Below are 22332 nucleotides of genomic sequence, written 5' to 3'. Positions count from 1 at the left end.
AAGTATTTCTCTTTTGTGATTTATTTACGAATATTTTTATTCATAAAAATGTTTTTTATACATAAAATGTATTTTTATACATAAAAATGATGTAGCTCAATAAATTTGGTTTATTGTGTTTTAAAATGGAATTTTAAATATTTCCTTACTTTCCACTTAGTACAGCCACACCTACTGTGCTTCTGGGGGTGGACATAGTGGCAACAAAATTCCACTGGCGAGCCTGAGGGTCCCATCTTTCCACTGTATTCAGATAGCTCCAGCCATCATGTCCTCCTACTGCATACATGGGACCTTCCAATACAGCCACACCTACAAGGGGACAGGAAAGAAGCAATGACTTAAGATTTACCACTAAGCCTTAAAGATCACATTTTAACAGAAATATAAATACACAGTTTACTGCCTATGATTTCTTCTATGAGTTTTATGGCTCCAGGTCTTATGCTCAAGTCTTTAGTCCATTTTGAGTTTATTTTCATGTTTGCTGTAGGATAATGGCCCACTTGCATTCTTTTGTATGTGACTATACAGTTTTCCCAGCACCATTTATTGAAGACTGTCCTTTCCGCATTGTATATTCTTGGCTCCTTTGTTGTAAATTAGTTGAGCACACATGCATGGGTTTATTTCTGGTCCACTGATCTATGTGTCTATTTTTAAGCCAAATACCATTATGTCTTCATTGCTATAACTTTGTAGTATAGTTTGAAATCAGGGGGCGTGATGCCTCTGCTTTGTCCTCCCTCAAGTTTGTTTTGGCTATTCTGTATTTTTGTGTGGTTCCATCCAAATTTTAGAATTATTTGTTCTATTTCTTTGAAAAATGTCATTGGAATTTTGAAAGGGATTTTATTGAATTGGTAGACTCCTTTGGGTGGTACAACGAACCTTAAACATACAAATTTAACTAAGGAAACATTTATAATAAAGGTATCTGGTTGCCACACAGCTCTTCTTGGTGGTAGGGGGGTAGGTGAGGGGGAAAAATAGCACTATAGCCCTGGTGTTGTAAGATTTTTTTTTTTTAATGTTTATTTATTTTTGAGAGAGAGAGAGAGAGAGAGAAATAGAGCGAGAGAGCGAACAAGCATGAGCGGGGCAGGGGTAGAGACAGAGAGACAGACTGAGAATCCCAAGCAGGCTCTGTGCTGTTAGCGTGGAGCCCAACTCTGGGCTCAAACCCACGAACTGTGTGACCTCAGCCAAAATCGAGAGTTGGACACTCAACCAACTGAGCCACCCAGGTGCTCCTGGTCTTATAAGTTTTAGAGGCAGTATCTTGAGGTCCAACAGTGGAAACTTATTTAAAACTATATAAGATGCATACATTGCCATATTTAAAAGATTTTTTGGGGTGTCTGGGTGGCTAAGTTGGTTAAGCAACTGACTTTGGCTCAGGTCATGATTTTGCAACTCATGAGTTCAAGGCCAGCATCAGACTTCAACACAGAGCCCGCTTTAGATCCTCTATCTCTCTCTCTGCCCCTCCTCTGTTCTCTCTTTCTCTCAAAAATAAACACTTTTTAAAAATTAAAAAAAATAGGGACACCTGGGTGGCTCAGTCAGTTAAGCATCTAACTCTTGATCTCAGCTTGGTTCATGATCTCACTGTTTGTGAGTTCAAGCCTTGCATCTGGCTCTGTGCTGATGGCATGGAGCCTACTTGGGATTCTGTCTCTCCTTCTCTCTGCCCCTCACCTGCTTGTGCTGTCTCTCAAAATAAATAAATAAACTTAAATAACCTTAAAAAATAAATCCTCATTTAAAAAATTTTTTAACACATTTATTCATTTTTGAGAGACAGAGACAGAGTGTGAGTGGGGCAGAGAGAGAGGGAGACACAGAATCCAAAACAGGCTCCAGGCTCTGAGCTGTTGGCACAGAGCCTGACGTGGGGCTTGAACTCACAGACCATAAGATCATGACCTGAGCTGAAGTCCAACACTTAACCAACTGAGCTACCCAGGCACCCAATAAATCCTCCTTACAAAAAATTTTAAAAAATAAAAGATTTTTCAATAATTCAGATTTAAGATATGTTTGAAAAATCATTTTTATTCCTTTCCCCCTATTAATTCAAATTCATGACATTTTACTGTAGTTAGAGGTGATACCACAATCATTGGTGTGATTCATCATCAGGGAACCAAGCCAGATTCATTTGTTCCCTTATTCAACAAATATCTATTTAGTGTTTATTAAGTGCCAAGCACTTAATAAAAGAACAGATAAGGGCCCTGCCATCATGGACCTAATATTTTAATGAAGAAACAGGCAAAATATATCTCAGGTATTGGTAAGTGCTAATAAGAAAAATGGAACTGAGTAAAAGGGTAGAGAGGGTCAGGGAAGACCTCTTAGATAAAATTACATCTGAACAAAAACACAAATGAAGTTAGGAAACCAGACAGAGAGACAACCGAGAGAAGAGATGGTGAGGTAAAGGGAGCAGTATGTACAAACTACACATACACACACACACACACAGCTCCAAATATATATAAAATATATCCAATTATATGTGTATATGTATGTGTGCAAAGTTAACTAAAGGGCTGGAAGAAACGATAATGGGTCTAATTCAACTCCTTTAACAGTATCTTTGAAAATAAATTCTAGTAGCAGAACCACTTCTTCCAAATGAAGTCTTTAGGTAATTCTCACATATAAAAGAGATAAAAGGAGTGTTTCCTATGTAAGAATTTCTTTTATAAGGTCAAATTGATTTATTATAGGATAAATTAGTAAGAACAAGGCTGTTTTGAATGAAAGATCTAAAAAAAAAAACTTAAGACATATGAACTATAGGATTATTCTTCTCTGAACTTGCTTCAATAAAATCTTATATGGTACCTAGAATGAACGATAGTATTCTATGCACAATCTGATCTGCACAAAACACAGCTGGATCATGGGCATTCTCATTCTGTGTACTCTAAGAATCTACCTTAAGTTAAAATTAAATTTCTTTTCTCCATGGTGGGGGAAAGTATGCATTTGAATCACACACTATTGACCCTGGATTTTATGGTCAACTCAAGGTTATAAGTCTCATTCATGCTGCTTTTAAGATACATTCCCATTCTGTGCCTATGTAATAAGTTGATTTTATGGACTAAAGATTAATATTTTATGGTTTCCTTAATTAAATTTCATATAGTTAATTTTTAGCTCCCCTCTCAATACCGTGCCCTTAATCCTCTGGTTTTACTGTCTTATCAAACTTGAAACTTAAGATCAACTTTAATTGAAACCTAATCACAAAAAGTAGAAGCACTTATTTCTTTGATTTTTTTTGTTGTCCAACTATCACACCAATCTTCATGCCTAGATAATTTACATTACTGATACTGACTTTTTTTGGCAGCCTCTGCTCTGGTGCTCAGCATTAATAAATTGAATGTAGTACAAAGCTATGCCATCTAAACTGAATGATGCCTTCATTGCTACTCATCCATCTTTTAATTCATCTTTTATGATGACCTATCAAATTCTTTATTGCAATTAATTTAAACCTTTTCCAAACTATGATACATTGAAATATAGCCACAAATTTGTCTTACCGCTGAATGCATGCCTATTTTCAATGTGACGCTGTAGTGCCTCCCATAAAGAACAGTGTCCATCAATAGATGAATAGATGAATGGTACACACACACACACACACAGCCATAAAAATGATGAGGTCATCCCATATGAGACATGCATGGACCTAGAGGGTATTATGCTAAGTGAAATAAGTGAGACTCAGAAAGGCAAATCTAAGAAATGAATAAACAAAAAAAGAACAGAATCAGAATTATAAATACAGGGGTGCCTGGGTGGCTCACTCAGTTAAGTGTCCAACATCTCATGGTTCATGAGTTCAACCCCGCGTTGGGCTCTGTGCTGATGGCTCAGAGCCTGGAGCCCACTTTGAATTCTGTGTTTCCCTCTCTCTGTCCCTCCCCTGCTCACACGGTCTCTCTCTCTCTCAAAAATAAATAAACATTAACAAATTTTTAAAAAAGAACTATAAATACAGAGAATGAACTGATAGTTGCCAGAGGGGAGGGAGATGGAGGGCTGGGCAAAATGGGTGGAGAGGGAAATATAGGCCTCCAGTTATTGAATGAATAAGTCATGGGAATAAAAGGCAGAGCATAAGGAATATAGTCAATGGTACTGAAATAGGGATGTATAACAGGACAGATAGTAGCTATACTTATGGTGAACACAGCAGAATGTATAAACTTGTCAAATCATTAAGTTGTATACCTGAAGCCAATGTGACATGGTGTGTCAACTAGACTCAAATAAATATTAATATAAATACATACATACATATATAAATAAGAAGAGTAGTCTCGATCTCTACTCTTTGGATCTGGACTTGCCCATGTGACTTGTTTTGGCCAGTGCAACATTAGCAAGTACAATGCTAGCAGAAGCTTGAAAATTCTTTGTGCACTGTGGCTTGCCTTCTCTTGCTGCTTTTGAAACCCTGTGACTGGCACCATGTGAAGAAGCCTGGCTAGCCTGATGAATGATTACAGGCATGTGGCCCAGTTGTCTCTGTTCCCCAGGCCAACAATCTACCTACCACTACACATGTAAATGAGGCTATCCTAGATCACCTAGCTGACCTGTGAGCCCACCAGAGATCCATGAAAAAATCTAGCAGAAATCATCTAAGGCAGGCATCCCAGACCAGAAAAATGCCTCAGCTGACCCACAGTTCCAACAGCTAAATATACGGTTGTTGTTTTAAACCTTTGACCTTTCGAGTTAGGCAGCAAAAGCCCCATCTAATTTTATGTCCATCTGCTTCACTCATCTAACAATTCTTTTTATTTCATCAATTCTTTCTCCTATCAGAAAAGATAGATCATCTGATATAAGGCCCTAAGTTATCTTCTATCAGCTCAGAGTGAGCCATCAGTTCCTTCAGAGTAAAGATAGTGTCTTCTTCATCTTTGTACATCTACAGAACAAAGAGCATGATGGTACATAGTACATGCTAATCAATGTCAGTTTAGTGTTTTATTGAATGAAAGAATGAAAAGTCTCTATCATTATATTCTCTGTGCCAGCTCAAGATTTCTCTGGGTTTTTACTCATTTCTGCTTAAAAAACAGGGGATATAGATGAAAAATAATAATGCTAAGTATTTTTAAATAAACATTTCAATCAGGTTAGATTAACACTGATTGACAGAACACACATTTTAAAACGTGTTACACTAGAATCCTTAAATATCCATGTTTTTACTTGTGCTAGTTGCTGTTACATTCATGTATATTCTACTTCCCAGTTAAAGACCATGTGAAGGAATGCTTGGCAACTGATTGCTGCTGACTCAGCAGCTGCCACATTGGTTTTCTTCTGCCTGGTACAGAATGTAAAAATGCTGTGGAAGCTTAATGATGATATCATGAATGAACGTGCATGGTTATACTCACCAAGGCCATGTCTGTGGGTGGACATAGGAGGCATCACACTCCAGGTTTTTGTTTTGGGGTTGTAGCATTCTACAGTGTTCAAAGTCTTCAGTCCATCTCTTCCTCCAACCACATACAGTTTGTCATCTAACACTGCAACACCAAACTGCAGCCTCCTCCCATTCATATTTGCTACAGGAGTCCACATATTTGTACGAAGATCATACTTTTCAATGCTTGTTGCTCCTTCACAGTAATATATAGATGTTACGTAAAAGAATTTCACATTTGAGTACTTTATGATTTTATACACATAAAAGTATAATTTATTAGCATTGACAATAATACTTTTATTATATTTCATTGAGCTCCTGCATGGTCAGGCCCCTGCTTATGTCTCTGACCTCATCTCCTACTATTCTCCAGGGCATACACAAGGCTCTACATTAAAAGGTCAAGTGAGAAAGGATTACTTGTAACAGCTAGAAGTGGCAGGAAAAGCATGGAAGTTTAGTGTCATGGAACCCAAAATAAAAAAAAATTGTAGCAGGTAGTTTTGAAGGAAGATGGTAGCAGAATAGAACAACCCTAGACTTGCCTCATCTCATGACTACAACTAGATAACTATCAGATACTCAATACACGAGAAATCGGTACAAAGACTGGCAGAACAAACTCCACATCTAAGGGCAGGAAAAAGGCCACATCAAAGATGGTAGGAAGTATGGAGACATGACTTGGGAGAGAAATGGATCATGGTCAATGCAGTGAGGAGGGAGTCATGGTATTAGAGAAGGGTGAGAGACAAACCAGCACACAGGGAACTGCATGGGGAAAATGAATCCCCTTAGCAACTGGGCTTGGAAAATGAGAGGGCATGAATTTCATGAGTTCTTGCAACCAGTGGGGCTTAGAACCTGGGGTTTTAAAAGTCAGCATGCTTGGCTCTTGGAGACCTTGAAGAACATTGGGGCTGCTCTTAGAGAAAAGCATATCTGCAAGCTGACATACAGCACAGAAACAGCGATCTGAAGAGCACCTGGAGACACAGTGGAGAGGTTAGTTGCTTATATCGGAGTGTGTCCCGAGGAGGCAGCATTCATGGAGAGACCTCTCTAGTAACAAAGAAATTGGCAGGTGCCATTTCTCTCTCCCCATCCCTCATCATAAGCACAGGGCCACCTGCAGGAACCAGCACAGTGCCAACACTCACCACCTACCTTGCTTACATCCAGCCCAGCACCCCCCAAACTCCAGTGGAACTGCCCTTCCCAGTCACACTTGCCTTCGTCCCAGCACAGGGGCCCCCTTTCTCCAGAACACCAGCCCAAACTCCTGCCAACTCTGCATCTGCTGACTGAGGAGTTTTGTGAGGCCTCAATTCCAGTGGTGGTGGTGACAGGTCTCTTTTCACAAGCAAACCAGAGCACATCTAGTTAAAATGCACTACATTCAGGCCAGGGACCAAACACTGCCCATAACAAGCAAAGAGAGTCTCTGCAGACAATTGGTATGAAGGATAAAGTGGCCAGGACACAGCAACAAAAGCACATGCAGCACACACTGGACACACTCCTGGAAGTACCAGGCCCTGGGGAACAGGAGATACTACACTGCAGGGTACTATAAGATCTCTTCTTTATAAAGCCATTACTCTCAAGAACAGGAGACATAGCTGACTTTCCAGAGAAACAGGCACAGAGACTTAGACAAATGAGAAAACAGAGCACAAAGTTTGGCTATAAAAGGGAGGAGAGAGATAGGAATTATTAGATCAGTTGAGAGAGGTTTTATTTTGTTTTTAAAGCTGGATAAACTTGAGTTTGCTTAAATGCTCATGGGAAGGATCTACTTGTGAGGAAAGAAGCTGTAAATACAGGAGAGAAGGGATCCTACTTAACAGTGAGGTTCCTGAGGAATCAAGAAAGGGCAATGTCAGAGCACAGATGTGGGGCTGGCTTTCCTAAGAGGAGGGAAGGGATATACATTCTCCTGAGACCTGGAAGGACAAGAGCCTAAGTGAACATCATGGATTTTGGAAACTATCAGTGTGAGAAGTCTGGGGATAACTGCCTGGTTCGTTCTCTCTCTCTCTCTCTCTCTCTCTCTCTCTCTCTCTATATATATATATATATATATATACACATATATATATATTTTTTTAAGAACTGGAAGATTCCAGGAACTTTTGTTTGCTTTATGAAATGAGAAAAAAAATTAAAAGCGCCACCCCTCTAAAAAAATCCAACTTCCAGTTATGAAGAGTTCAATTAGAATCTATTTTAATTCTAAGTGTTGAATATCATATGCAATCAGAGCTCTTTATAGAATTAAAATCATAACAAATATTTATTCTGAAGTATTTGTTATAATTACTTCATCAGAGCACTAGTACTACTGGAAACTCCTAAAATTTAGAAAGAGTTTTGTTATATATATTATATATTTAAAATATTATATATATTCTATTTAGAATACTGTATATATAATATATGTATTTCTTCTCATACATTATAGTTTTTATTTTATTAATTTAACCTATGAAATTCTTAAGTTATTTGGGATAGATTACGAGTCTTTTTCCATCTCTGTATTCTTTTTTTTTTTTTTAAAGATTTTATTTTTACACCCAACATAGGGCTCAAACTTACAACCCTGAGATCAAGAGCCACAGGCTACTGACCAAGCCAGCCAGGTGACCCATCATCTCTGTATTCTTCACAGCAACAGAGTTTCCTGTATGCAGTAGCTGTTCAAAAATATTTTTTGAGCTTGAATAATCTTTCTTTATAATTTTTAGTTATAATGAGATTTTATTCATACACTCAGATTATTTTATGTAATAGTATACTTTATTCATCACTCTGAATTTGATCTTAAAAAATGTCTTCATTCCATTAAAAAGGCAATGCTAGTCATCTTTCCTCACTTATGTAGTTAGGGAATATTTCTTTCATTTTAAGTTCTTTCTTTTATTTCTAGCTCACTAGGCAGTATCATAGTCCTATGAACTGCTAAGTAAAATTTCCTTTGCTAACATCAAACATAATTCTTAAAATAAAAACAAAAACAAATATCCCCAAATAACAAATTCCTAATAATTACAAAATTCTGTGTAGAAGCTTCAAACTTCCTTGACTTATACTTAAAGATTAGCCTTTAAAAAAGTAAGCAGAAATATATGCTAACATTTTCTTAGTGGTTATTTAGAAACATTACCAGTTTATGTGTTAGGCTCTACACTAAGTTATATGTAGGGACCAAGAACCCAGTGATCAGATTGTCCTCCAATTAATGCAAATTGCTCTCCATTATAAAGACACTGGGTACAAAATAAGTTGAGGCCAGGGAAGATAGCTTGAATAGGATAGAAGGTAAGAGTAACTGATGTCTAGCAAAGACTCAGAAATAAAGTTGGTCAAGTAGTAAGGGCCAGATTACAGAAAGTCTTCAAACCTAAAAAGAGGAATTTATGTCTTATGTGGTAAGAAGTAAAGACTATTATAATTTTTAGCAGAGTAATGGCATATAAACAGAAGAAATAATGAAACAGAGGGTATAGTCTCCCACGTCAATGCCTGATCTGAATCCTGATTCCATCCCTAATTAGCTGTGTATTCTGGGGAAAGGTAGTTAACTTTTCTAAGTCCAGGTATCCTAGAGCAATAGCAACATTCAACTCTTACAGTTGTTATGAACATGAAATTAAAAATGATAGGTGAAGCACTTAACATGATGCCTAGCACATAGTAACAACACAATGAGCACAATGAATGCTATTCCTATGTTAAATGAATGTGATCAAAAGATATAGGCTGATAGGGGGCTACCTGGTACTAGAAAGTAGCAATGGAAATTTAGAAGAACAGACCCCTTTCAAAGACTATTTGGTGACTGTCAGAAGGTACGATTTAGAGGGAAGGGAGGGAGGGATGGGAAAGAAAGAAAGACAGAGATATATTATTCACTTTGGGTACTTAGTATCTGAGTTCCTTCTCATGCAAGGGGAACTTTCCACCGTAGGAAAGAGCTTTGATGAGAGGCAGAAACCCATCTACCATAAAGCTGAAAAGACAGATATTGATCCTCATTGTCCTTGGAGGCTTAGGGCCCAGGAAGCTGGTAAAAATAGATGCTTAAACCTAGGATTTAAAATCTAAGGCAGGCATTATAAAGAAGGTGCAGTGGATATAGTTCCTGCCCATTTCTCAACAGCCTTCTTTATCTGCTAAAATGAGCCAGAGTTGGTATCCGTTGAAAGACAATGAATTACAGTTCCGAGTCCTCAAGTCTGGGAGACATGGGTCAGAACACACAAAATTTGAGATGAAAGTTGGACAACAAACAGATATTTTATACAAGTTGGAAATATGAGCATAAAAGCAACACAATGGTATAAGCAATACAGAAATAACCGTTAAAGCCTTGAAAAAGAGAGGGAAAGATGGAGAGGAAGAAGTGCCAGTAACGACTACAAAGCTGAGCACCAGTTCCAAGCATATAGTAAACAATAAGTATTTGGAGATTGATTACCTGGACTGTAGAGTGCTCCAAAAATGCCAAATATTTATACTATAACTCTCATCAGTTATCTAACTTTATGTATTTCTGTAGCATTCAGTGATGAAGCCTATATTTAGAACTTCAGCATCTATAAATACATAGTACTCTACTATGTTCTGTGGGATAATATCTACAGCTATATCTTTGTTACCATGAGGCTAAAAGTTAAATCACAATAAAAGACTTTCAATTAGAGCTCATAGTTTTATATTCTTTAAAGATATCAGGTAGAAAAGAAATCTTTGTGAATAATGCATCAAGGGCTTAAGTCATACAAATAATTCAAGAGATGGCAAAGGACAACCTTCATTCATCTGGCAAATATTTACTGATGCTATCTATGGGCAAGGCACTGATCTAGGCTCTGTGGGATATATTCTTGAAAAAAACAAAAAGCAAAAAACAAAAAAACCAAGTTTCTTGCTTTCCAGAGCTTACTTGTGGGTAAGAGGTAGACGATAAATCAATGGATCAGGTGCGATGAAGAAACATAAGTAGAGGAACAAGACAGAAAGAGGTAGGCCAAAGATTAGAGAGTGATGAACAGGTGATGACTGGCCATGGAAGTCTTCTTTGGTAAACTGATGTCTGGGAATCTAAGTGAATAAATTCTGCGAGGCATTCCAACATCAGAGCACATAGCATTCCAGTGAGAGGGAACAGCTAATATCCTCAGTGTGGGATAATGTTTGGCTTGTTACGTGAACAGGGAGGCCAGTGGGGCTAGAACACAAAAGAGTGGAGAAGTGGAATGAATGAGCTGAGCTCAGAAAGGTAGTCTGAAGTCAGACAGGTGTTGTCAGGGAATTTCAGGCGGTTATTAGTACTAGGAAATCAGAGGGAGATCAAGGTACACTGAGAGATAATACACAGAAAGCTTCTAGCACAATACCTGACATTGGGTAGGCACTATATGTGGTATTTGTTACTATTATTGTTACTATTAGTAAAAACTGTTACAAGAACAACACAAAGAATTCCCAGATACCTTTGGTACAGATTTCCCAAATATTGAGGTTTTATATTTGCTCTCACTATATACGGGTATGTAGAATTTTTTTATTCCTGAACTGTTTAAGTTGTAGAAATGATACCTTGTACCCTAAATACTTCAGTGCGTCTTCCTCAAGACAAGAAACCCTATCACAAAACCACAATACAATGATCAAAACCTGGAAATTAACATTTATACAATGCTGTCATCTAATCTACAGACTTAATTTGGATCTTATCATTTGTTCCAATTATGTCCTTTATAGCAAAAGAAATTCAAGATGATGCATTATAATAGTTGTCATATCTCTTCAGTCTCCTGAGATGTGGAATAATTCCTGAATCTTTTCTGCATTTCATGATATTAGGATTTTGGAAAACTACAGACAGATTAGTTATTTTGTAGAATGTCTCTCAACTTGGATTTGTTTGTTTCTTTCCTCATGATTGAGTTTGGATTATACGCTTTTGGCAAGCGTAACTACAGATGTACAGCTGAGTTCTTACTGTCTCCCACAAGAGGAACATACTACTGATTAGTCTCGTTACTGGCAATAAGACATCGATCATTTGGTTAAGGTGCTGTCTGCCACGTTTCTCCACTGTAAAGATACTATTTCACCCTTTGTAACTACTAAGCAAGTGGTTGGAAGATACTTGGAGGCTAATTATCCTGTTCTCAAACCTGCACCTACTGATTGCAGCATCTATGAATGATTCTGACTGAATTAGTTATCATTAAGGTGGTTGCCAAATGGTACTTTTTCTAGTCCTATCTTTCCTTCTATATTTATTAGTTGGCATTCAAAGAAAACTTTTCCCTTCTCCAATCTTTATTTGTGTAAGAGTGGGCTCATGCATCCTTACTGATTTACTAAATGATAATCTTTTATCATCATTATCTATTTTGATGCTGAAATTATCCTAGATTTGGACAGTAGTAGCCTCTACAAATGGCCTCTTCTGTCCCTTGACTGTCTCCATTATTCTTTGACCACTTCTTTACTTTCTGGCACTACAAGATGTGCTGGGTTTATCTTGTCTTTTTCCAGTCCTGGAAACAGCCATTTCTCTAAAAAAGCTCATTGGCCATATGTATTACTAATTAAAGTTCTTTTTTCCCCTCTTCCCCCAAATAAAAAATGATTTAATACCTTTTGTTGAATCCATTCCTCCAACTGCAAATAGTGTTCCAACCGTTGACTTTCTAGGTTTTGTCCGAGGGCTTTGTAACATGGGTCGTCTCTCTGGTAATAAGTGGTACTTCATCGCTTCCATAATAAGTTTCTGACATTCTATATCATCCCGGAAAAGTGCATTATTTTCCATATCTGCCAGGAACTAGAAAAGAATAGGGAGTATGTACACCGAGTGACCAAGAAAATAGTAATTAAAAGAATAACCTATATAGTTCACAAATGGGAATTATCTCATTGAGAAAAAAAAATCCATGTGTGGACATCTATTTTTAAATTTTTTTTTTCAACGTTTTCTTATTTATTTTTGGGACAGAGAGACACAGAGCATGAACAGGGGAGGGGCAGAGAGAGAGGGAGACACAGAATCGGAAACAGGCTCCAGGCTCCGAGCCATCAGCCCAGAGCCTGACGCGGGGCTCGAACTCACAGACCGCGAGATCGTGACCTGGCTGAAGTCGGACGCTTAACCGACTGCGCCACCCAGGCGCCCCTGGACATCTATTTTTAACTAAAATCTGCAATATTTACAAGATTTACATTTTAAATTTCATTGAAAAACATAAACTGACTGGATAACTGGTATGCTCTAAAACCTGAGTGGTGCTTATCTCTGGGTAGTGGGGAAACTGCTGCTTCTTAAATAAACTTTTTTACTGCTTTTCTATATTGTTTAGATTTTCTAAAATAAATCATTTTACTTTTTCTTTTTATTTATTTTTTTATTTACATCCAAGTTAGTTAGCATATAGTGCAACAATGATTTCAGGAGTAGATTCTTTAATGCCCCTTACCCATTTAGCCCATCCCCTCTCCCACAACCCCTCCAGAAACCCTCTGTTTGTTCTCCATATTTAAGAGTCTCTTATGTTTTGTCCACCTCCCTGTTTTTATATTACTTTTGCTTCCCTTATGTTCATCTGTTTTGTCTCTTAAAGTCCTCATATGAGTGAAGTCATATGATTTTTGTCTTTCTTGGACTAATTTTGCTTAGCATAATACCCTCTAGTTCCATCCACGTAGTTGCAAATGGCAAGATTTCATTCTTTTTGATTGCCAAGTAATACTCCATTGCATATATATACCACGTCTTCTTTATCTGTTCATCCATTGATGGACATTTGGGCTCTTTCCATACTTTGGCTATTGTTGATAATGCTGCTATAAACATTGGGGTGCTTGTGCCCCTTCAAAAGAGCATACCTCTATCCCTTGGATAAATGCCAAGTAGGGCAATTGCTGGGTCGTAGGGTAGTTCTATTTTTAATTTTTTGAGGAACATCCATACTGTTTTACAGAGTGGCTGCATCAGCTTGCATTGCCACCAGCAATGCAAAAGAGATCCTCTTTCTCGGCATCCTCATCAACATCTGTTGTTGCCTGAGTTGTTAATGTTAGTCATGCTGATAGGTGTGAGGTGGTATCTCATTGTGGTTTTGATTTATATTTCTCTGATGATGAATGATGTGGAGCATTTTTTCATGTGTCTGTCAGCCATTTGGATGTCTTCTTTGGAGAAGTGTCTACTCACGTCTTTTGCCCATTTCTTCACTGCATTATTTGTTTTTTGGGTGTTGAGTTTGATCAGCTCTTTATAGATTTTGGATACTAACCCTTTATCTGATTGTTATTTGCAACTATCTTCTCCCATTCTATTGGCTTCCTTTTAGTTTTGCTGATTGTTTCCTTTGCTGTGCAGAAGCTTTTTATTTTGATGAGATCCCAATAGTTCATTTTTGCTTTTGTTTCCCTTGCCTCCGGAGACATGTTGAGTAAGAAGTTGCTGCGGCCAAGGTCAAAGAGGTTTTTGCCCGCTTTCTCCTGGAGGATTTTGATGGCTTCCTGTCTTACATTGAGGTCTTTCTTCCATTTTGAGTTTATTTTTGTGTATGGTGTAAGAAAGTGATCCAGGTTCATTTTTCTGCATGTCGCTGTCCGGTTTTCCCAGCACCACTTGCTGAAGAGACTGTCTTTATTCTATTGGATATTCTTTCCTGCTTTGTCAAAGATTAGTTGGCCACACATTTGTGGGTCCATTTCTGGGTTCTTTCTCTATTCTGTTTCATTGATCTGAGTGTCTGTGCCATTACTTCTTCAATTAGAAATAATTTTAACTGAAGAAGAATAATTATAAATAGAAGTGGACTAATGACTGCGTTTACCTGAACTCCCTATACAGTGCTCAAAGAACAACAGCAAAAACAACTTACCAATTTCTTAGGTGGAAGAGAACTCTAAATGGTGATTATCCTAAAGGAATTTAAATCCCTTGTGCTTCACTAAATCCCATTTTTTTAATTTATGTAATTTTATGCAAAGGTATAGATATGGTTTCATCCTGCCTTTTAAAAAATGCATTTCTTTTCTTTTTGTGCTTGTTTCTACATCCACCTCCCTACCCCTATATTACTGTATTTCTTTCACTTGGGCTATTGATCCATGTGAAATTAATTTTTATATAGAGTATGAGTTGAAGAATATTTTAATCTCCTTCCAGGTGGATGGCCAATTCGGTACTAGCGCCATTTATTAAACAATCCCCTCCACTTCCAAGTAAATGGAAACTTGGTTATACATTACATTCTCAAAAATACATCTCAGGATATATGAGACCTGTTTTCTGAATCTTATTCTTTTCCATTGATCTATTACTATTCTGATACCATAATTTTTTAGTGTCTTTATGACATATTCTGATTTTTTTAATTTAAATATACCACTACTGGGGCGCCTGGGTGGCTCAGTAGGTTAAGCATCCGACTTTGGCTCAGGTCATGATCTTGCGGTTGGTGAGTTCGAGCCCCGCGTCGGGCTCTGTGCTGACAGCTCAGAGCCTGGGGCCTGTTTCGGATTCTGTGTCTCCCTCTCTTTCTGACCCTCCCCCGTTCATGCTCTATCTCTCCCTGTCTCAAAAATAAATAAATGTTAAAACAACAACAATATATTAAAAAAAAATAATAATAAAAATAAATAAATAAATATACCACTACTGTTCATTTTCATAGTTTTCTTGACTGTTTTTGAGTCTTTATTTTTCATATAAGCTTAAGATATATTTATCTAATTCCCCTTCACCATCTCGATCCTGTTGGAATTCTATTATGAACTTCATTAAATTATTTATTAATTTTGGAAGAATTTACATTTTTATGACATCAAGTCTTTCCATTTAGGAAGCCTAACCATTTGTTGTATACCTTTCTTCATATAGGTCTTATGCTTTTCTTTTATTAAATATACATATATAATATACATATTACATAATTGATTTTTATTGCTACTGGGAAGGGATTTTTAAATTTTCATTTTGCATATATTTTGCTAGAGGAGAGACAAATCTTTGGTTATTGTATATTTGTTTATAATCTACTATTTTACAACATTCCCGTATATCACTCTAGTTATTAGGCATAATATCATTATCATAATCATCACCAAACAGGGATAGTGGACATTTCTAATATGTATGCCAATTACTTCATTTTTATTTTATTATTACAATTGCTAAAATGTTCAAAGCAATGTTAAATAATTAGGATGAAACAGAGTACCCCTGTTTCTGGTTTGAACTGATACAGTTGTAGTGTATGACTATTAAGGATGAAAGTCAATACAGCATCTAGTAATTTTATTATATTTAGGCTGTTTTCATCTCTTCCTATTTTACGTCATCATTTTAAAACTAAGAATGGTTCCTACATTCTTTCTGAATGCCCTTTATACATCCATTGACATGATCATATGGCTTTTTCACCTTTAAGTTATTGACGTAATAATTATCTTGACAGATTTCCTGAAACTCAATCATTCTTATATTTCTGGAACAAGACTTTCCTGGTCATAGTGTATCATCCTTTTGACACACTGCAGGAATGCATTTGATAATATAAGGTATATTTTACTAAATATATTTTAGTAAACCTGCCAACTTGTGCAGCCATTACCATAAACCATTTTGGAGCATTTTGATCACCCTACTTAGACCCTGCATACCTGTTTGCTGTTTAATCTCTGTTCTCATCTCCTATTTCATGTGCCAATCTGTCTCTATAGATTTGAAGGTTTTTTTTTTTTATGTTTCATATAAAGTCATATACTGTGTGGTATCTTGTGTCTTCCTTTTTTTTTTTTTTCTTGTGTCTTCCTTTTTTACATTTAGTGTGTTTTTGAGGTTCAGCCATGTGTCGCATGTATTAGTACTTAATTTCTTTTATACAAAAATTTTTTTATTGCAGTTGACACACAATGTTACATTACTTTCAGGTGTACAACATAGTGATTCAATAACTCTATACGTTATGCTATGTTCACCACAAATGTATGCTAACCATCTATCACTGTACAACACTATTACAATATCATTGACTATATTTCCTATGCTGTATCTTTTACAACTATGACTTATCTATTCCATATCAGGAAGCCTGTATCTCCCACTTCCTTTCACCCATTTTACCCATTTCCCCACCCTCGCTGCTCTGGCAACCATCACTTTGTTCTCTGTATTTATGGATCTGTTTCTTTCTTTCTATTTTTTTTTTAATTTTTAAAATATGTATTTATTTATTTTTATTTTTATTTTTTTTTTAATTTTTTTTTCCAACGTTTTTTATTTTTTATTTTTGGGACAGAGAGAGACAGAGCATGAACGGGGGAGGGGCAGAGAGAGAAGGAGACACAGAGTCGGAAACAGGCTCCAGGCTCCGAGCCATCAGCCCAGAGCCTGACGCGGGGCTCGAACTCACGGACCGCGAGATCGTGACCTGGCTGAAGTCGGACGCTTAACCGACTGCGCCACCCAGGCGCCCCAATATGTATTTATTTTTGAGAGAGACAGGGACAGGGCAGAAAGAGAGGGGGACAGAGGATCTGAAGTGGGCTCTGTGCTGACAGCACTGAGCCCAATTTGGGGCTTGAACCCATGAACTGTGAGATCATGACTTGAGGTGACGTCGGATGCCTGATGGACTGTGCCACCCACACCCACCCAGGGTCTGGATTTTTGTTTGTTTGTTTTGTTTTTAGATTCCACATATAAGTTAAATCATTTGGTATTTGTCTTTCTCTGACTTCTTTCACTTAGCATAATACCTTCTAGGCCTATCCATGTTGTCACAAATGGCAAGATCTCATCCTTTTTTTATGGCTGAGTAGTATTGCAGTACATGTGCCTCTGTGTGTGTGTGTGTGTGTGTGTGTGTGTGTGTGTGTGTGTGTGTAGACCACATTTTCTTTATCCATTCATCTAGAGATGGGTTGCTTCCCTATCTTAGCTATTGTAAGTAAAGCTACAATAAACACAGGGGTGTATATATCTTTTTGAATTAGTGTCTTTGTTTTCTTTGGGTAAATACCCAGTAGTGGAATTGCTGGGCCATAGGGTAGTTCTATTTTTAATTTTTTGAAGAACCTCCATACTATTTTTCCATAGTGGCTATGCCAATTTACATTCCTACCAACAGTGCACAAGGGTTCCTTGGTGCTTCATTTCTTTTTATTGCTGAATAATATTCCATTGATTGATGTACCACATTTTGTCTATCTGTTCACAGTTGATGGACACAGATTATTTCTAGTTTTCGGCTATCATGAATAAAGCTGCTAAGAACATTTGCATGCAAGTCTTTATGTAGGTAAATGCTTTCATTTCTCTTGGGTAGATACCTAGATGTAGAATTGCTGGGCCATATGGTAAATATATGTTAACTTTTTAAGAAACTGCCAAACCATTTTTCAAGTAGCTGCATCATTTTATGTTTCCACAGGCAATATATGAGGGTTCCTGTTTGTCCACATTCACACCAACAACTGTTACTATTTCCTTTTATTTTAGCCATTTGAGTGGGTGGGAAATACAGCTTTACTTTGCAAATACAAATGAATAATAATGTTGAGAATATGTTCCTATTTTGATAAAGGAAGAGTCTCTAACAAAAGTCACTGTAAAAAACGTTTGTGGCATTTGGAAACTGAGTAGAGTATGCTAATGGAAAAAAAGCCAAATTTAGACATAAGTCTCAGGACCTCTGCCAGAGTATAAATTATGGTATTAATTATTCCATATTTTTCTATGCACACAAAATATAGTTATACTTGCTACAGAAACCATTACCAAATATGCACTGAGTTGGCTCATTTAGATTGACCTTAATGTTCATATTACTTCTGTTATACAGAATTACTTCAGTCCTTTCTAAATAAAAACTAATGTGAAAAAAATGTAGAAAATAGGGGCTCCTGAGTGGCTCAGTTAGTTAGGTATCCAACTCTTGGTTTTAGCTCAGGTCATGATCTTATGGTTCCTTGGTTCGAGCCCTGCATTGGGCTTTGCACTGACAGCAGTGAGGGGGTGGGGGCTGCTTGGGATTTTCTTTCTGCCCCTCTCCTATTTGCACTCTCTCAAAATAAATAAATGAACTTAAAAAGACAAAAAACAAAACCGTAGGAAGTAAAGTCTTGGGAAACTTAATAGTTACTGCAATTTGAAGTAAAATATATTTTTAAACATGCTAACAGTCTCTCTATGAATAAGTAGAGAGATGAAAGCCATTAATCCAAGCATCAGATTAATCAAACGGAAGGTACCAGGAATCATTTAGAAAATCATTCAGGAGGCGCTGAGAGAGAACTAAAAACCACTCTTGTATACTCTGCATGTTAGGTGAACACATGTGTCTTCCCTGCCACTAGAGAATGACAAATTACTTAAATGAAGGCATTAAGGAAATAGAAACATTTTTAATGTGTAAATTTTTATCTTCTCTCTCATACTTGATCTCATATGACTATTTTTCTAAAACGGCCCCCTCCAATACTACTTAAAGTAAAAAAATAGAATGTGAATGATTTCTCAATTCTATAGGCTTTATTTAAAAGATGTTTTGGTATAAAAAATGTGTAAATCAAAAGAATAGAAAAGGTAAGTACTGGCTCATTTTATGTTTTTTTTTACTTTTAGTAGAAAACAATAATAAGAATTGAGAACAGAACTGTGAAGACCAAGATACTTGTACTACAGGCTAATCATTGGAAACTCTGAGAATGTACATGTCAAAATATTTTAAATAATGTACATCTGTCCTAGTATTTCTATCCACATTGTTTAAAATTTGATCAAATAGAAAAGCTTGTAATATATTCAAGGATAAAACAAAAAAACACAAATATGTATCTTCTAGATTATTCACAGTTAAAAATTACACAGTAAGTCACACGAAAATGATCATTTGGTAGAGGATTACAATTACATACAATTATACACATACATACAATTATTTCCTAGGTCATTTTAGGGATCTACTGTGAGCGACACTACACTAGAATTACTATATGTAAAAGCATCCCTTCTAGCTAGACTGAATAGTGTTTCATATTAATAGAGTAGGGTAAAAGTTCATTGAGAAAGGAACGATTTTACAGAAGGAAATTCTTTCTTTTAACTTTATTATTTTTTAAATTTTTATTTATTTTATTTTAATTCCAGCATAGTTGACATAGTGTTATATTAGTTTCAGGTGTACAATATAGTGATTTAACAAGCCTATAAATTATTCAGTGCTCATCATAAGTGTACTCTTAATCCCCTTCACCTATTTACAAAAGTAAATTTTTTAGGTAACTGGACCTAATGGCAATTAAAAAAAATTTTTTTTTAATGTTTATTTATTCTTGAGACAGAGACAGAGCGTGAACAGGGGAGGGGCAGAGAGAGAAGGAGACACAGAATCCGAAGCAGGCTCCAGGCTCTGAGCTGTCAGCACAGAGCCTGTCATGGGGCTCAAACCCACAGACTGCGAGATCATGACCTGAGCTGAAGTCGGACGCTCAACTGACTGAGCCACCCAGGTGCCCCCCTCATGGCAATTTTTTAATATTAGTCACTATTATTTGATATGCACTAGACAATTTAAATAATTGTAATATTTTCCTATCTTTTAAAATAAAACATACAGAATAAAATCCAACATTTTCTTGATGGTTTTAGAGTCCTCTTCCAAACTTCCATTGCTTAGGGGCACCTGGGTGGCTCAGTCAGTTAAGCTTCTGACTCTTGATTTCAGCTCAGGTCATGATGTCACAGTTCATGGGATGGAGCCCTACATCCGGCTCTGCATTAATAGCACAAAGCATGCTTGGGATTCTCTCTCTCCCTCCCTTTCTCTGCCCTTCCCCTGCACACTCTCCTCTCTCTCTCAAAAATAAATACATAAACTTAAAAAAAAAAAGACCTTCATCACTTGATAACCATAATTTTGCAAACTTGCAAGGAAAGAAAAAAAAAACCCTGCTAGTATTTCTAAGTGTCACAATAGTGCAACATAGTATTATTAATGTAGAAAAGAAAAACATTGCTCAGAAAGGTGAAGTAACTTATTTATATCATACAGGGAGTCATCACTATTTATCTGCTAAGACATTGATTGTCAAACTAGAGTGTGCTTCAAATCCACATGAAGGCAAATTAAAATACAACCTACTAGGCCCCATCCCAGAGTTTCAGATTTTGCAGGTATAGAATGGGGCCTAATAATTTGCATTTTAAGTTGTGTATCTGAGACTTTCTTCCTTCTTTAGAAAGACCTGGATTGCTATATACTTCCCTCTTATGACCACCTTTGCTGCATCGCAGAGGTTTTGGGCTGTGGTGTTATTATTTCCATTGGCTTCCATGTACTTTTTAATTTCCTCTAACTTCTTCGTTAGTCCATTCATTCTTTTTTTTTTAATTTTATTTATTTTTTAAAATTTACAAGCAAATTAGTAAGCATATAGTGAATAGGAGGAGTAGATTCCTTAATGCCTCTTACCCATTTAGCCCATCCCCCCCCACAACCTGTCCAGCAACCCTCAGTTTGTTCTCCATATTTATGAGTGTCTTCTATTTTGTCCCCCTCCCTGTTTTTATATTATTTTTGTTTCTCTTCCCTTATGCACATCTGTTTTGTCTCTTAAAGTCCTCATATGAGTGAAGTCATATGATTTTTGTCTTTCTCTGACTAATTTCACTTAGCATAATACCCTCCAGTTCCATCCATGTAGTTGCAAATGGCATGATTTCATTCTTTTTGATTGCCAAGTAATCCTCCATTGTATATATATATACCACATCTTCTTTATCCATTCATCCATCGATGGACATTTGGTCTCGTTCCATACTTTGGCTATTGTTGATAGTGCTGCTATAAACATGGGGGTATGTGTATGTGTCCCTTCGAAACAGCACACCTGTATCCCGTGGATAAATGCCTAGTAGTGCAATTGCTGGGTTGTAGGGTAGCTCTATTTTTAGTTTTTTGAGGAACCTCCAAACTGTTTTCCAGAGTGGCTACACCAGCTTGCATTGCCACCAATAATGCAAAAGAGATCCTCTTTCTCCGCATCCTTGCCAACATCTGTTGTTGCCTGAGTTGTTAATGTGAGCCATTCTGACAGGTGTAAGGTGGTATCTCATTGTGACTTTGATTTCTATTTCCCTGATGAAGAGTGATGTGGAGCATTTTTTCGTGTCTGTCAGCCATGGATGTCTTCTTTGAAGAAGTGTCTATTCATGTCTTTTGCCCATTTCTTCACTGCATTATTTGTTTTTTGGGTGTTGAGTTTGATCAGTTCTTTATAGATTTTGGATACTAACTCTTTATCTGATATGTCATTTGCAAATATCTTCTCCCATTCTGTTGGTTGCCTTTTAGTTTTGCTGATTGTTTCCTTTGCTGTGCAGAAGCTTTTTATTTTGATGAGTTCATTTTTGCTTTTGTTTCCCTTGCCTCCAGAGACGTGTTGAGTAAGAAGTTGTTGTGGCCAAAATCAAAGAGGTTTTTGCCTGCTTTCTCCTCGAGGATTTTGATGGCTTCCTGTCTTACATTGAGGTCTTTCATCGTGTGTGTGTGTGTGTGTGTGTGTGTGTGTGTGTGTATGGTGTAAGAAAGTGATCCAGGTTCATTCTTCTGCATGTTGCTGTCCGGTTTTCCCAGCACCACTTGCTGAAGAGACTGTCTTTATTCCATTGGATATTCTTTCCTGCTTTGTCAAAGATTACTGGCCATACGTGTTTGGGTCCATTTCTGGGTTCTCTATTCTGTACCATTGATCTGAGTGTCTGTTCTTCTGCCAGTACCATACTGTCTTGATGATTACAGCTTTGTAATATAGCTTGACAT

At 37.0% G+C, this 22332-nt stretch overlaps 2 protein-coding genes across 7 annotated transcripts in view; one reads left to right on the top strand and one right to left on the bottom strand.

The window, feature by feature from the left end:
• The window catches only part of RPL9 (ribosomal protein L9), a 457174-nt gene that overhangs the window by 307355 nt on the left and 127487 nt on the right, over nucleotides 1-22332 (top strand). The gene's annotated exons all lie outside the window — the stretch shown is intronic.
• The window catches only part of KLHL5 (kelch like family member 5), a 97870-nt gene that overhangs the window by 18348 nt on the left and 57190 nt on the right, over nucleotides 1-22332 (bottom strand). For all 6 annotated transcript variants that reach the window (XM_049631944.1, XM_049631943.1, XM_049631941.1 and 3 more), the window contains 3 exons: nucleotides 12134-12320; nucleotides 5445-5669; nucleotides 150-312 (listed from right to left, as the gene is read on the bottom strand). In XM_049631944.1, coding sequence (XP_049487901.1) covers nucleotides 150-312; nucleotides 5445-5669; nucleotides 12134-12320 — 575 coding nt within the window. The remainder of the gene's footprint in view (nucleotides 1-149; nucleotides 313-5444; nucleotides 5670-12133; nucleotides 12321-22332) is intronic.

Source organism: Panthera uncia, chromosome B1 (genome assembly GCF_023721935.1).
Source record: "Panthera uncia isolate 11264 chromosome B1, Puncia_PCG_1.0, whole genome shotgun sequence".
In the NCBI taxonomy this organism is placed as follows: domain Eukaryota; kingdom Metazoa; phylum Chordata; class Mammalia; order Carnivora; family Felidae; genus Panthera; species Panthera uncia.
The sequence above is the reverse complement of the archived record's forward strand: the minus strand, read 5'-3'. Positions and strand labels throughout refer to the sequence as shown.